Source organism: Rattus norvegicus, chromosome X (assembly GCF_036323735.1).
Source record: "Rattus norvegicus strain BN/NHsdMcwi chromosome X, GRCr8, whole genome shotgun sequence".
Classification (NCBI taxonomy): Eukaryota; Metazoa; Chordata; class Mammalia; order Rodentia; family Muridae; genus Rattus; species Rattus norvegicus.
The window spans coordinates 22,990,563-23,006,089 of record NC_086039.1 but is presented as its reverse complement, the minus strand read 5'-3'; the positions used below and the strand labels follow the sequence as shown (position 1 = coordinate 23,006,089).

Sequence of the window (15,527 nt, the reverse complement as noted above, 5' to 3'; positions counted from 1 at the left end):
AGAGACACACTAGAAAGAGAGAGACAGAGGGACAGAGAGAAAGCAGTTTTCCTGAAACAGTTGCACATGGAAAGGTTGCAGAGAAAGAACAAGCTAGACCCAGGTAAAGACAGAGTGAGCCAGAAAATGAGAAGGAGCTAGAGGATTAGAACAGATTGCTAGAGTTAGTTTGAGATCAAATGGATCAATGTGGTCAGAATCGAAAGGAGCCAGTTTGAAGCAGTTAATATGGAAAGGAGTTTGGGGCCAGAACAGCTGAGTTGATCCAGTCAGACAGAACTAGGAAGGGGCGAGTTTACTCTAGCAAGTCTCAGAGGCTGAAAACATTCTAGGCCTAGATTAGATTGTACAAAGGCTGGAAGCTTCCAGGACTTGGCATATGTTAACAGATGGAGGCAGTGAGCCTCAGAGACGACAATTAAGTCAGGCAAACAAAATATACTTTTACATGGTACATTTACACATTGGATTATTACTCAGATGTTAAAAATGAAATCATGAAATTTGCAGTCAAATGGATAGAACTAGAAAAAGAAATCATCCTGAGAGAGATAACCCAGACCCAGAAAGATAAATATGGTATGTATTCACTTATAAGTGGATATTAGTTGTTAAATAAATGATAACCAAGCTACAATCCACAGACTCATAAAGAGAAGTCTAGGGGTTATGTAGAGATCTCCCTGGGAAGGAGAAATAGAATAGATTTTATGGGTGTATTGGGGGTAGATGGAAACAGGACTGAGGGGATCAGATAGGGAGAAATGGGGTGAAGGAAGAGAATACAAAAAGAACCATTTGGAAGTGAGGAGGCACTTGGGGGTGTCTGTGGAAAACTAGTGCAGTGAAAACTTCCTTGAATAAATGAAGGTGACCATTATGAGGACTCCTAGCAATGGGGGATATGGAGTCTGAACTGGCCATCTCTTGTAGCCAGACAAAACTTCCAGTAGCAGGGCTAAGTAGGATTCAATTGAGTTGTTAGCCAAGGGAAGCCCATGAAAATTCCCAAACAATCCAGGCTGTTGCCAAGACAAGAGGTTGCTCTCTGAATACTGACCATGGGGCCCCAGTGCTGAGGACAACACCCTCACAGCTCATTAAACATGGAGAAGTTGAGCTGAAGCCTATAAGGAACTCTCACCCCTATGTTCTAGTGTCTTGGGTGTAGGAAGGTACTGTGCAGGCTACTGAAAGAGAAACATGGATATCAACGCAGGAATAAAATCTTTTACCAACAATCTGTCCTGTCTGCAAAATATTCAGGGGCACTGGTGGCATAGAACACGTAGGAGGAGCCAGCCAATGTCTGATTTGATCCGAGTCCCACTGCATGAGCCTAATCCGACACTTGGAACCTATATCTGATACTTCTTGGGTGATCATGAACCAGAGGCCAGCTAGCCCAGAGACCTAAGATAAAGTCAAATACTACTGGTCTTTAAAAGAAAAATCAGTAAATTGATTCCTAATGATATACTCATAGATGGGAACAGATGCATAGACCCACAGCCAGACATTACATGGAGAGAGTCTAAGTTGGATGTCTGCATCTAATCTCTCCCCTTTGGGTTTAGGAAACTCCATAAAAGAGGAGGCAGAAAGAGTATGAGAGCTAGAGGGGATGGAGTACACCAGAAGAACAAGGTTCTCTGAATCAAATGAGCATGGGTCATATAAACTCACAGAAACTGAAGCAGCAAGCACAGGGTCCACATGGGTCTGCACCAGGGCATCTGCCTATATGTGATAGCTTTCAGCTTAGTATTTTTATGGGACTCTTGACTGTGAGGACCAGTGGGTCTCTGATTCTTGTGTATCCAATTGGGAGTCTTTTCCCCCCTGTTGGGTTGCTGTAGCCAACTTCAATGTGATGGTTTTTGTTTTAGCTTTCTATATTTTATTTTGTCGTGTTTGGTTATTGTCGCTTAAAAGTCTGTTTTTTTTTTTTTTAATTTTTTTTTAAGACAGACAGAAAGGCAGAGAATCTGGAGGAGAAGAAAGGTCAGGAGGAACCAGGTAGAGGGAGGGGAAACTATAATCAGGTTATATTTTATGAGAAAAAATTCATTTTCAATAAGAACAAAAAGGAAAAAGAAAAGAAATGTACTACCTACAGGACAGTATATTTATAGGGTTTTCTTTGATTTTAGTTTCCATTCAATCAATCATCAAAATATGTTAAGGTAAACTGCTCCTGTTCACCGTTTACAACATTACTTAGGTGCTGTCAATATTCAGTTCTTTGTCCATTCTTTACCATAAAATGTATAATTGCAGGATACTTATGTAATGAAGTTGGATAATTGTCACAGATTTTATTACATCAAAGATCACTTATACACTGTGGTTATTATTTATTTATTTATTTATTTATTTATTTATTTATTTATTTATTTATTTGGATATTAAAGTCCCTATTTAGTGACATACAGTTCTATGGGTTTTGATGAATATTCTACTTAGGTTTGTTAAGAGTTGTTTTGTGGTCCTACTTAGGATGTGTGCTGGAAAATGCTGTCTGTAGACTTGAGAAAAATGTGTGTACTGCAGCTACTGGCTGAAATGTTCTGTAGATGTCAGTTAAATTCATCTGGTCTAAAGTAACACTCAAGTCCAACCTTTCTTTACTGATTTTCCATCCAGATATTCCCTACATTATTGAAAGATGGGTATTGAAGTCCTTTACTATTGTTTTATTGTGCTCTATCCCCCCATTCATTATTAACATTGCATCTAGTGCTTCAAAGTTGGATTCATATATATTTGCAATTTTTTTCTTTTTTCTTTTCGGAGCTGGGGACCGAACCCAGGGCCTTGTGCCTGCTAGGCAAGCGCTCTACCACTGAGCTAAATCCCCAACCCCATATTTGCAATTCTTATATGGTCCTCCTGAATTGTCTCTTATTATATAATCTTTTGTTGTTTTGTTTTCTTGATACAAGACCTCACTTACATGTAGCCTTGGCTGGCCTCTGAACTCATAAGATCTGCCTGTTTCTTCTTCCTGAGTGCTGGGATTAAACACCAAGTGTATGTATAATGTCATTCTTTTTTATAATGTCTCATTTTAGCTTTTGACTTTTCCAATCTGACATACTGACCTCTACTCAGTTTGACATAATTGAATGAAAAAAATGAATGGCACAAAATGTTTCCTGCACTGGAGAGTAGTGTGCTACATCACAAGACACAGCCTAAATTCTTGCTCAGTTCATCAGGAAAAGAACATGAGAAAAAAAAGACATATATGTATATTTGTATATATATGCATATTACATATGATTTTTAATATAACGTCTCACTGTAGAATGCTGTACTTGAACTCAAGACCCTTCAACATCTCCCTCGCAAATAGTGTTGGAATTATATTAGTGGTTTGTTAAATGCCTACTCCCGTAGTTTTCAAATAATTTGCTTTTTAAAAAGGAATCAGTGAAATTATTTTGAGATAAATAGAAGTATGGAGGGATTTTTATTTGTAATAAAGCGTATGTGCATGCACATATGTGTTTGTGTGCAAGCAGAGTTGTGAAGACAACCTGTGGGAGTAGGTTTTCTCCCTCCGCCATGTGGGTCCAGGGAACAGAATTCATGTCCTCAGGCTTGGTGGCGAGTGCTTTTGCCGCTGAGCCATCTAACAGGCTCTAATTGATTTTTCTTACATCTACCGTTTATATATATATATATACTGTATATATATATATACTGTATATATGTGTGTATATGTATTATTTAAACACATGAATTATTTGAGAACATCCCTTTAATATTTAGCGCCTCTATCTTAATCGAGTCATATTTGAGAGGCAGTAATGAATGTGACATAATCCTCTGTTCTTACAGTGTATCACGCCATGGAATTAGTGTTGTCGGGACAGGCATGGGAGCTCTGAGGTCATTGTCTTCAGGAGAAACTGAAAAATCAAATAGAAATAGGGACATGGAGTGGGGAATAGAGAAATGAAATGGAGAATAGGTGTGAATGCTGAACAAGAGGTAGTAAACAGATGCGCCACACTGAGGAGACTGAGAAGGCGGATAAGCAGGGAGGGGGTGGGGCGGGCCGGTAGGGACGGAGACCCCCCTCTGGAGGCGGAAAGAGGCAGGACCACTTCCGGCCAGGGGGGGCGGGTTACAAGCTCAGACCTGAGGAGAGGCTTGGAGAGAGCAGACGTCCTCTCGGCTCACGAGGACGAGGTGAGCTGAGGTAGCCAGCTTTGAGGAAGACCCCGTGAGGGGCTTCAAAGCCGCGGCTTCGGGGTGACCAGCTTCACGCAACATTAAGGTTTGATAAGAACCTAGCTGGATTCAGGATTTAGCGGTTTCGTTGTGGTGGGTTTAGTGGTGCCTGGACTCAAGTCTCACTGGGTAAAGGCGGGGGCGGAATCTCTGGGCTACGGGAAAGTCTGCACTCAGTTTGGGGATGGAAAGAAGGGATGCAGACCTGGGTTGGATTGGTGGAAAAGAAACATCTAGAAAACGTTCTGGCTGTAGCTAAAAGGGAGGGGGGTCGAGTTCAGGAGGTAGGTAAGGCACTCGGATCAAGCTGAAGAAAGGGGGCTGGACCCCGTTATGGGCTCTGGAAAGGATGAATCGAATCTGGAGCAAGAAAGGAACGACAGAATCCTCTTTAAACGGCCAAAGGACCAGGCTTGGAAGGGAGAAAAGGCGGGCTAGGATCCGGTTAGCACTGCTTTGAAAGAGGGGGATGACCTGGTAGTTAAGGAGCTGGGAATCACGGAGGGGTATTCCTGTTGGATTTGAGGGTGGGGTATCAATGCAGAAAGGGCGGGGCAGGGCTCTTGCAGACGTGGACCGGGGGGGGGGGGCGCAGTGTTGGCGAAGGCGACTGCGGCGCGGGGGGGAGGGGGCTTGCAGAGGGGTGGGAGGTGCGGAGGACTGCGGAACCACAGCCTGGGTGAGTGGCTGACGGTTGGCGCGGCCGCACAGGAACGGGGGCGGGAGTGGTGGTAGGAGGGGGCGGTGCGAAGAGGCCCTGCAGAGCCGGAGGGGGACTGAGCAATGATGTGGGAGGAGGAGGCGGTGGTACCGAGATGTTCTGGAGGGGGGGGGGGCTGAGAAATTATGTGGGAGGAGGCGCGTTGGGACCGAGATGTTCTGTAGCTCTGAGAGCTGGGGACATAAGTGGAAATGAGATGGCTAGAGATGGTCCTGTCCAATATAGCGCATGCGTACTGAGTGCCTTGAGGACCAGGGGCATTTGGAAAACCTGTTATCATGCGCGCGCGGGGGTGTGTATGTGTGCGCGCGGGTGCGCGCGTGTGTTTGTGTGTGTGTGTGTGTGTATATACGCGTGCCTCTCTTATTCAGTGCGCATGCGCACTGTCAGGTTGCAGTGTGATAGAGGGTATTAAGGTGTAGGTCGTAGAACTAATTTGCCATCTTGGAAGGGAAAGATACTGGCACTCAGAAACCACATGTCCTGGGCTTCTAGGTAGGCGAACGGAGAAAGATTTGGGGCCCCAAATTAGGCAAATTCTTTCACCCTTAAGATTGAACAAGAGTTCTGATGAATCTCCCCCCTCTACATCCCCCTATTCTCTAACTCAGGCCAATTTCTTTCAGGCTCAGCTATTAGCCTTTCAGAAAGATGGATAGAAGAAATGACTATGGTTATCGGGTGCCCACATTCCAGGTGAGACATCTCTGCATTCTTACCAGGCTGTCTGTCGTGCCCTCAATTTATTTACCACTGTGGAGCCTATTAACACTGTGTAGTTCCTTCATTCCCTACCTTACCTGTCTTGGTCTTCCTTTACATGGTGCAGGGAAGAGGAAACTCACCTGACTAGCTTCTGCTTCCTGCCCCTTTCTCCAACCCCTTTCAATGAAATTGCTTAGGAGAGGGGGCAACTGTAGAGAAGGGTGGTTGTAGGGAGGCAGGGTGGCCCATAAGATCATAATCCTAAGTATGTAGGGCCCTCTGCCTCCCCCTGGGAGCCTAGGGCTTCCTTTCTCTCCAGATGCACAGACAGAGAACACAGAAAAGGACAACGCCCTGCTGATGCATACCCTGTTGTCAGCAACTAAGGACCCACCGATTGCCAGCCGACCTAAGAAAAACAAGACCAAGAAGACTTCTATTAAGCCTATTGCTAAGACCACACCCACCTCCCCTCCAGTCCCACCTGCCAATGATAATGCTAGCAACAAACCTAAAGTAACTTTGCAGGCTTTAAACCTACCAATGTTCACCCAGATTAGCCAGGCTTCAGCTGCTACTGAAGCACCTAGTATCCAGGCTTCAGTTACTGCTCAGACCAAGAAAGCCAAGACAAAGAGAGTTCCCCCCAAGGTATCCCTAACTGCCAGTGAGGATGTCACTCCACAGCTCAAGTCACCGTTACAGGGCCTAAACCTGCCAGTTACTGCATCGACTAGCCAGTCTCCAATTGCCAATGAGTCAGCTAATTCCCTGGCCTTAGCTGTCAGCAAACCCAAGAAATCTTCTAAGGCAAAGAAGGCTGCCAATAAGACTGTGCCTAGTGCCACTGAGATCTCACTGGCTTCGACTGCCACCCACACAGCCACTACCCAAGGCCAAGCTGCCAAGGAGACAGGTAGTGTCCAGGCTACAGCAGCCACTGTCCGAAGTAAGAAAACTTCCAAAGGAAAAAGAACAACTGCTAAGACTGCAAATACTGACACTGAATATGTAGAGGCCTCAAATGCCATTGAGGCATCTAGCAGACAGATTGAGACCTCAGCTGTAGTTCTAAGGCCCAAAAAACCCAAGGGGAAGAAGGTTACCAATAAAGGCTCAAATTCTGCTGCTGAGCTCTCTGAGGCTCCACCTGCCATTCAAATGGTCACAAACCATGCCCTATCAGTCACTGTACGGATCAAGAGAGGGTCTAGGGCTCGAAAGGCTGCCACTAAGACTCGGGCAACTGAAGGCCAGGCTCATATCGCTGACCAAGGAGGTCAGGCCTCTCAGGCCAGCATAAGTGCCCTGGAGACTCAGGTTGCTGCTGCTGTCCAGGCCTTGGCAGATGACTATCTGGCTCATTTGAGTTTAGAGCCCACCACCAGAACCCGGAGCAAGAGGAACCGGAAGGTGAGATCTGTGACTTTATCCTTAACTTTGTGCTACTTTCTGATTGCTATTGTAGGTTCATATCTTGTGTTCATAGAGGATATATGATATGTTGAGAAGAATGTGATCCATTTTTGTTTCCTTCAGTAGTTTGTAGATTGGTAGGGAAATATGTTTGTGTGCTTAGTCAAGACCTATTTGTGTCTCACTTTGTATTTACTTAATGTGTTTAAACATGTGCCAGCCTCTTGTTTCAAATACATTTACCTAGACTATACGTGTATTTCTTGAAAAGAGCTCTAACTCGGGACTGTAAGTCCCCAAAACAAAGTCCCACAATTAAGTGATCTATTGAACGCACAGTATGCTGGTAGCTAAAGAAAAAGGAGAAAGTCCAGGCCATGTCCTTGGAAGGCTTGTACACTGGGAGGTGACAAACTGTTATTTAGAAGCCAGTTAAAGAAAAGCCTGAGGGTCAGGGTAGCCATTGTTAGGCTCATGCCCCTCTGTAGAGGAGGGTCTAGGCCCTCCAGACTCCAGAAGAAACAGCACTCTTTCATTTGGTAACTATAGGCATTTTTTTCCTTTTCATTGATAAAGTCTAAACATCCCAATGGAGAAGAAAGAACTGGGAATAATTACAGGAGAATCCCATGGAGCCGGAGGCCTCCGCCACCCCGAGATGTGGCCATTTTGCAGGAAAAGGTAAGGATCCAATTTGTCAAAGTCCTGTTTTTCCTTCTCTTCATTCTCTGACATTCTTCCAAGTGTTCTGCCACTGGATTGAAACCTCCCTAACTCTCCTTTTCTAGGCAAACAAGTTGGTGAAATACCTGTTGGTTAAAGACCAGACAAAGATTCCAATCAAACGCTCAGGTAGGTAACCATTTTGAGCTCTCGTCATCACTATTCTCTGTCCCCATGACCTGTGGGTAACCGTTTACATCCATAACCTCCTCTCACACCATCCTGGCTGCCACAGTCATATTTCACCAGAGCTTCCCTGACCACACAGGGCTGGAAAAAAATACAACAGCCATCTGACCTCTGTATGTTTTAGCATCTTCTGTCTTCTCCTTGTAGACATGCTGAAGGACGTCATCCAAGAATATGATGAGTATTTCCCAGAAATCCTTGAACGAGCAAGTTATGCTCTGGAGAAGGTGAAGGAAGGGGCAGCCCTGGGGGATGGGCGCACCGGGGAAGCTTTAAACAGAAGAAAGGTATATGATCACCCTTGTGGAGGGAAGCAGCGACCTACTACGTCCTCATCACTGTGGAGATGAGCACATGGTGGCCAGGGAGGGGTGGCCACTGACCACACAGCAAGTCAGTGGTGGAAACACACCTAGTACTAAAGCTGTGCAGCTTAGTTCAAACTTCTGTCTGCTGCTGGATACTCCATCTCATGCATTGCAGATGCTTACTGATTATAAAGATGTCGTAGATATCTATCTTATGTTTGTTGCAACTTTAATGTGTGCTTTGTACTGAAGGCCTTACTTAGGTGTATAACAATCTGCACAATGTTCAACATGCTAACTGATACCTAAGATATATTTTGAGAATTCACAGGCTATTTTTTTACTTGGCAGATGTTTCGAGTCAATCTGAAGGAAATTGATAAGCAAAGTAGCTTGTATATTCTTATCAGCACTCAGGAGTCCTCTGCAGGCATCCTGGGAACGTAAGCTGGGAAAGTGCTAGGGTGGGAAGGGACTTCTGCTTCTATCCATCCATCCCTCTCTCCATGGCCTATTAGAAGCTCAGGAAAGAGGGCCTAAATGGCCTAAACGCTCCTGTTCCAGCTCCCGCACATGGCTGGATCCCTGTGGGTAATAGCCTTCCTTGCTAGACTGAGAGAAAGGTTTCAGAGCCTGGGGTGGGGCATTACTGCCGCCAGGGGGCTCTCTCTCCAGCAAGCCTCCAGGAAATCAGCCTGTTGTTACTTCTGTCTTCTACCAAGTGCTGGCCTGGCTGTGGAAGGATGACTCTCAAAGGAGGGAGGGATTCCTGGGGAGGACCACGATGCTTGAGAGCAGGAATGTCACTGGAGTTCCATGGAGAACTCTCAGGGGTGTTTGGGACTTTGGGAGAGAAAGACAAGACATCCATTGACAGAGTGTTCACGTTCCTGGGTTGACAGGCATTCTTCCGTGTCCTTCTAACCCTAGGTAGGAGTAGCATGTGGTTTCCCATTTTGGTGCATGGAGAGCTTGGCTCAAGAGTACACGCATCTTGCCTTGGGTCACAGATAGCTGGAACCATAGAGTAGGCTGAATTCTCTATCTGCAGAATGTAGGAGAGGCTGGCCCAACAAATTGCCCTACAGGTGATGGCTCATGAACGTAAATTTTCTCTATGTCCTGTTATTCTCATAGGACCAAGGACACACCTAAGTTGGGTCTCCTCATGGTGATTCTGAGTGTCATTTTCATGAATGGCAACAAGGCCAGTGAGGGTGAGTGGCTGGGCATGCAGTTGAATAGGTGGCTGTTGCCTGAATTCCAGATGCTCATTTTCTGTCCTTGTCTCCTTCTTGCCTCCTCTTGCAGCTGTCATCTGGGAGGTGCTGCGCAAGTTGGGGCTGCGCCCTGGGTATGATTGGGCTCTCTCAGCGCTTGCTGTCCATGTTGTCTTTTGGCAAGAGAGGACGGTCCCAGGATTACATCAGCCTGGTGGTCTGGTGGAGCATGTGTGGGGCAGGGATGGCGGGTTTCTTACCTGGCTGAATGACAAAGTGGTTCTGAACTCTGCTTCTTTTCTCCTTTATGTCTTCTGTCTGTTCTGAAATGAGGTATAAGGTGGACCTTCGGGCATCCCTGACAAAGTGCCATCAGGCCTCTACTGTTTTCTTCTAGTGGCCATATGCTCACTATTCTCTTCACCTGGTTGAGACCGCCATGGACTATATGTTGGGAAAACCTCTGCTTTCATTTGAGTAGTTCTGATCTGTATTCACTGCTCATTTTTTTTTCTTTGCTAGGGTAAGACATTCACTCTTTGGAGAAGTGAGAAAACTCATCACAGATGAATTTGTGAAGCAGAAGTAAGTAGTGTTCAAGACCCTGTGTAGCTCTCAAGTGCTCTGGTTCAAAAGTACTTAGTGCCTTTCTTACACCCTTTATAGACAGAAGGGCACTCTGTATAGACCTGAGTACTATTCAAAATTCTTGTAGTCAAGCTGTATTTGGACCGGTACAATGGGGTATACTCAGAGCAGGGGCCCAAGAAAGGCCAATTTATTAAGAGCATATCCACAGAATCTGGGGTAAGTTTTCATCGGAGATAAAACCTATCTGTGGCATTGTGTCCGGTGTAAGTATCACCAATAACTACTTTGCACGGAATCATGTATGGGAATGAGTCTGGGTCTAAAGGCCTTGAAAAAATTCCCCAGGGTGTTTGTTTAGAGGGGATTGCTTCATCTGAGGCCTAGTGCTTAAATAATAGTTTTGCTTGTTTAGAATCAAGTTTCATTTCCTTCCTCTAAGATATCTGGAATACAAGAGGGTCCCCAACAGCAGACCACCTGAGTATGAATTCTTCTGGGGCCTACGCTCTTACCATGAGACTAGCAAGATGAAAGTCCTGAAATTTGCATGCAAGGTAATGAAGTTCTTGAGCTTGGCATGTTAATGGAATGGGATGCTTGTAGCTGAGGCAGGCTCTGTGCAGTAGTAGACAGGTATGGGGCAACAAATAGTTTGTATATAGACACATAAAGCCTCATCTATATTCCAAACACCGGAAGATACATATCTTTCATTGTCTGGTTATTTTTTATATATTATACTAGTCAGTTCAGACTGCTATTATAAAATGTTAATAACTGGATGGCTTAAGGCACAGAATTTGTTATGCTCAACACTGAAGTTATACTCATAAAAAGCTCTGTCTGCAAATACAGCCATGATTAGTGGTTTAATATTCAACATAAAAATTTTGGGTTTCCCCAAAACTCAAATCTATAACTTTCTTATCATTTCCCATATTACAAACAAGAACATTTGGGCTCTGTGAAAAAACTTGTCCAAGGACATAACTTGAGTTCCTAAGTTATCAGAGATGTAGTTTGAAATCCAGACTGACCCATCAGAACACTAGAAATTTTTTATTTACCACTATTAGTTCTGTATGGATCCCATAATGAGTGCTTCACACATAACTCTAAGGGTTCTTTTTCTTCTAATAATTATAATTTCCATTTTAGGTACAGAAGAAAGATCCCAAAGACTGGGCTGCTCAGTACCGCGAGGCAGTTGAGATGGACGTTCAGGCTGCAGCTGTGGCTGTGGCTGAGGCTGAGGCCAGGGCTGAGGCAAGAGCCCAAATGGGGATTGGAGAGGAAGCTGTGGCTGGGCCCTGGAATTGGGATGACATGGATATTGACTGCCTAACAAGGGAAGAGTTGGGTGATGATGCACAGGCCTGGAGCAGATTTTCCTTTGAAATTGAATCCAGAGCCCAAGAAAATGCAGATCCCGCCACTAATGTCAACTTCAACCAGGGAGCTAGTACCAGAAATAGCTTCAATGATGGTGCTAGTATTAGCTTTGGTGGTATAACTAATCCCAGTGGTGGCTTTGGTGGCATATCCAACCCCAATGGTGGCTTTGGGGGCAGAAATGGCATTACTTTTGGGAGTGTACCCAACACCTCTGCCAACTTCAGCAGTGCAGCGAGCATTAGCTTTGGTGGTGCGCCCAGCACTAGCACCAGTTTCAATGGCGGAACCAGCATTAGCTTCAGTGGCACACCCAGTACTAGTGCCACTTTCTGTAACACAGCGAGCATTAGCTTTGGCGGTGCACCGAGCACTAGCACCAGCTTTAGCAGCACAGCCAGCATTAGCTTTGGCGGTGCACCGAGCACCAGTACCAGCTTCAGCAGCACAGCTAGCATTAGCTTTGGTGGTGCACCAAGCACCAGCACCAGCTTCAGCAGCACAGCCAGCATTAGCTTTGGTGGGGCACCCAGCATTGGTAGTAGTTTCAGTGGTGGATCCAGCATTAGCTTTGGCGGCGCTCCTACCACCAGTACCAGTTTCAGTGGTGGAGCCAGTATTAGCTTTGGCGGTGCACCTTGTACCAGTGCCAGTTTCAATGGTGGAGCCAGCTGTGGCTTTGGAGGCACACTCGGCAGTACTGTAGCTGGCTTTAGTGGTGCACTCAGCACAAGCACCAGCTTCGGCAGTGCACCAACTACAAGCACTGTCTTCAGTGGTGCACTTAGCACCACCACTGGCTTTGGAGGCACACTTAGCACCAGCGTCTGCTTTGGTAGTTCTCCCTACTCTGGCACTGGCTTTGGAGGCACGCTCAGTACCAGTATCTCCTTTGGTGGTTCTCCTAGCACCAATACTGGTTTTGGTGGTACACTCAGCACCAGTGTGTCCTTTGGTGCCTCTTCTAGCACCAGCTCTGACTTTGGTGGCACACTAAGCACTAGTGTAAGCTTTGGTGGCTCTTCTGGTGCCAGTGGTACTGGCTTTGGTGGTACACTCAACAGCAGTACCAGCTTTGGCGGTGGCATCAGCACCAGCACTGTCTTTGGCAGTGCAGTCAACAGCAGTGCCAGCTTTGGTGGTGCCATAAGTACTGGCTTTAGTGGTGCACTCAACAGCAGTGCCAGCTTTGGTAGTGCCATCAGCACCAGTTCTGGCTTTGGCAGTGCACTAAGCACCAGTGCCAGCTTTGGTGGTGTACTCAATGGCAGTGCTGGCTTTGGCGGTGCCATCAGCACCAGTGCCAGCTTTGGTGGTGTACTCAATGGCAGTGCTGGTTTTGGCGGTGCCATCAGCACCAGTGCCAGCTTTGGTGGCGCACTGAATAACAGTGCTGGCTTTGGCGGTGCCATCAGCACCAGTGCCAGCTTCGGTGGCGCACTGAATAACAGTGCTGGCTTTGGCGGTGCCATCAGCACCAGTGCCAGCTTTGGTGGCGCACTGAATAACAGTGCTGGCTTTGGTGGTGCCATCAGCACCAGTGCCAGCTTTGGTGGCGCACTGAATAACAGTGCTGGCTTTGGCGGCACCATGAGCACCAGTGCCAGCTTTGGTGGCGCACTGAATAACAATGCTGGCTTTGGCGGTGCCATCAGCACCAGTGCCAGCTTTGGTGGCGCACTGAATAACAATGCTGGCTTTGGCGGTGCCATCAGTACAAGTGCCAGCTTTGGTGGCACACTGAATAACAATGCTGGCTTTGGCGGTGCCATCAGTACGAGTGCCAGCTTTGGTGGTGCACTGAATAACAGTGCTGGCTTTGGTGGAGCAATTAGTACCAGTGCCAGCTTTGGTGGTGCACTGAATAACAGTGCTGGCTTTGGCGGTGCCATCAGTACGAGTGCCAGCTTTGGTGGTGCACTGAATAACAGTGCTGGCTTTGGTGGAGCAATTAGTACCAGTGCCAGCTTTGGTGGTGCACTCAGCAATAGCCCTGACTTTGGTGGTGCGTTCAGTACCAGTGTTGGCTTTGGTGGCACACTTAGTACCACTGACTTCGGTAGTACCCACAGCAACAGCATTAGCTTTGGCAGTGCTCCCAGTACCAGTGTTAGCTTTGGTGGCTCTCATAGCACTAACCTCTGTTTTGGTGGAGCACCCAGCACCAGTCTCTGTTTTGGCAGTGCATCTAACACCAACCTATGCTTTGGAGGCTCTTCCAGCACCAACTCCTGCTTTAGTGGTGCTACCAGTGCCAATTACAGTGAGGGGCACAGCACCAGTGCCATTTTCAGTTTTGGGAATGGGCTAAGTACCAGTGCTGGCTTTGGAAATGGGTTGGGCACCAGTGCTGGCTTTGGCAGCAGCCTAGGTACCAGCACTGGCTTTGGTGGAAGCTTAGGCCCCAATGCTAGCTTCAGTGGTGGCCTGGGCACCAGCCCTGGCTTTAGCGGTGGACTAGGCACCAGCACAGATTTCGGTGGCGGACTAAGTCATAGTGCTGACTTCAATGGAGGACTGGGTACCAGTGCTGGCTTCAATGGTGGACTAAACACTAACACTGATTTTGGTGGTGAACTGGGCACTGGCGCTGGCTTTGGTGATGGACTGGGCAGCAGCACCGGCTTTGGTGGTGGACTGGTCACTAGTGATGGCTTTGCTGGTGACCTGGGTACCAATACTGGTTTCAGTGGCACACTTGGCACTGGTGCAGGCTTTAGTGTAAGCCTTAGCACTGGCAATGGCTTTGGCAGTGGGCCTAATGCCAGCTTCGACAGAGGACTGAATACCATCATTGGCTTTGGCGGTGATTCCAACACCAGTAGTGGCTTTACTGGTGAACCCAACACCGGCTCCAGCTTTAGTAATGGACCCAGTTCTATTGTTGGCTTTAGTGGTGGACCAAGCACTGGTGCTGGCTTCTGCAGTGGACCAAGCACTGGTGGCTTCAGTGGTGGACCAAGTACAGGACCTGGCTTTGGTGGACCAAGCACTGCAGGTGGCTTTGGAGGACCAAGCACTGTAGCTGGCTTTGGTAGTGGACTGAACACCAATGCTGGATTCGGCGGTGGACCAAACACCAGCACTGGCTTTGGTGGTGGACTGAGCACCAGTGCTGCATTCGGCGGTGGACCACCAAGCACCAGCACTGGCTTTGGTGGTGGACTGAGCACCAATGCTGGATTCGGCGGTGGACCACCAAGCACCGGTACTGGCTTTGGTGGTGGAGCCAATGGCCTGGGTTCCTGTGGCTTCTCTTACGGCTAGTAAAGTTTCAGGTAACTACAATATTCCTATAGCCAGAATCCATGGGGATAGGTATAATTGCTGGGAGATACTAGAGGAAACCCTAAGATAGGAGGGGGCCAAGTGAGAAGAAGACGAGAAAGGAAAGAGGAGGAAATGGGCCTTGTGCTAATGTGTTTCTGGGTATTTGGCTTTGTTTTGCAGGCTTGTTCCCCGTTTACGGATAACGCTAACCGCAGCAGTACTTCCTACGGAGCCAATGTGCGGCTTTGGAATTGTTGTCCACACAGCAGCCTAAGCACTATTACCCATCAGCTGAGTGAAACACTGAAAAATCTGCTGTTCCTGCTTTGTGTTGCTTCCTGTGTTGTTGTCCTATTTTGGTATCAGAGTTACATTAAATTTGCCAAAGGAAGCTGAGTTTATTCTGTCCTTTAATATGGCTGGATGCGATGTTTCGGGTTCATAGAACAGCTAGAGTTCAACTTGCTTTTTGGGAACCATGGGGCTCCAGCTAAAAGGCAGGCAATTCTCAGAGTCAGCTCTGGGAAAGTGTGGCAGGCCAAGGAATAATAGCTTGAGCAAAGATATGGAAGGGGGAAGCCTAAGGTACAGGGCAAACAAAGTAAACTCACGTTAATTTGGGGGCAATTGTCTAAGAATACAGGGATAAGAAGGGAAGAAACTAGGAATTGACATGGGAGCAAGAGGGCATTTTCTTGGGATAGGAAGGAAAACTTAGTATGGAGGGTAGGGCCTAAATCAGTTGAGAGA

General features: G+C 46.9%; 1 protein-coding gene across 5 annotated transcripts; it reads left to right on the top strand.

Moving 5' to 3' along the window:
* The first annotated feature begins 4,134 nt into the window (after positions 1 to 4,134).
* Tro (trophinin) lies at positions 4,135 to 15,168 on the top strand. Of its 5 annotated transcripts, none has more exons than XM_063279716.1 (13): positions 4,135 to 4,200; positions 5,590 to 5,659; positions 5,970 to 7,081; positions 7,661 to 7,765; positions 7,873 to 7,936; positions 8,144 to 8,223; positions 8,656 to 8,747; positions 9,442 to 9,521; positions 9,616 to 9,658; positions 10,047 to 10,109; positions 10,555 to 10,669; positions 11,274 to 14,785; positions 14,958 to 15,168. In XM_063279716.1, the coding sequence occupies exons 3-12, from the start codon at positions 6,029 to 6,031 to the stop codon at positions 14,772 to 14,774; spliced, it is 5,196 nt and encodes a 1,731-aa protein (XP_063135786.1). In that variant the 5' UTR covers positions 4,135 to 4,200; positions 5,590 to 5,659; positions 5,970 to 6,028; the 3' UTR covers positions 14,775 to 14,785; positions 14,958 to 15,168. The 5 variants fall into 5 exon arrangements, with proteins under 5 accessions (XP_063135786.1, NP_001414357.1, XP_063135785.1 ...); NM_001427428.1 differs by having other exon boundaries at positions 4,146 to 4,200; positions 5,942 to 7,081; XM_063279715.1 differs by having other exon boundaries at positions 4,146 to 4,288; positions 5,942 to 7,081.
* The last annotated feature ends 359 nt before the right edge of the window (positions 15,169 to 15,527 follow it).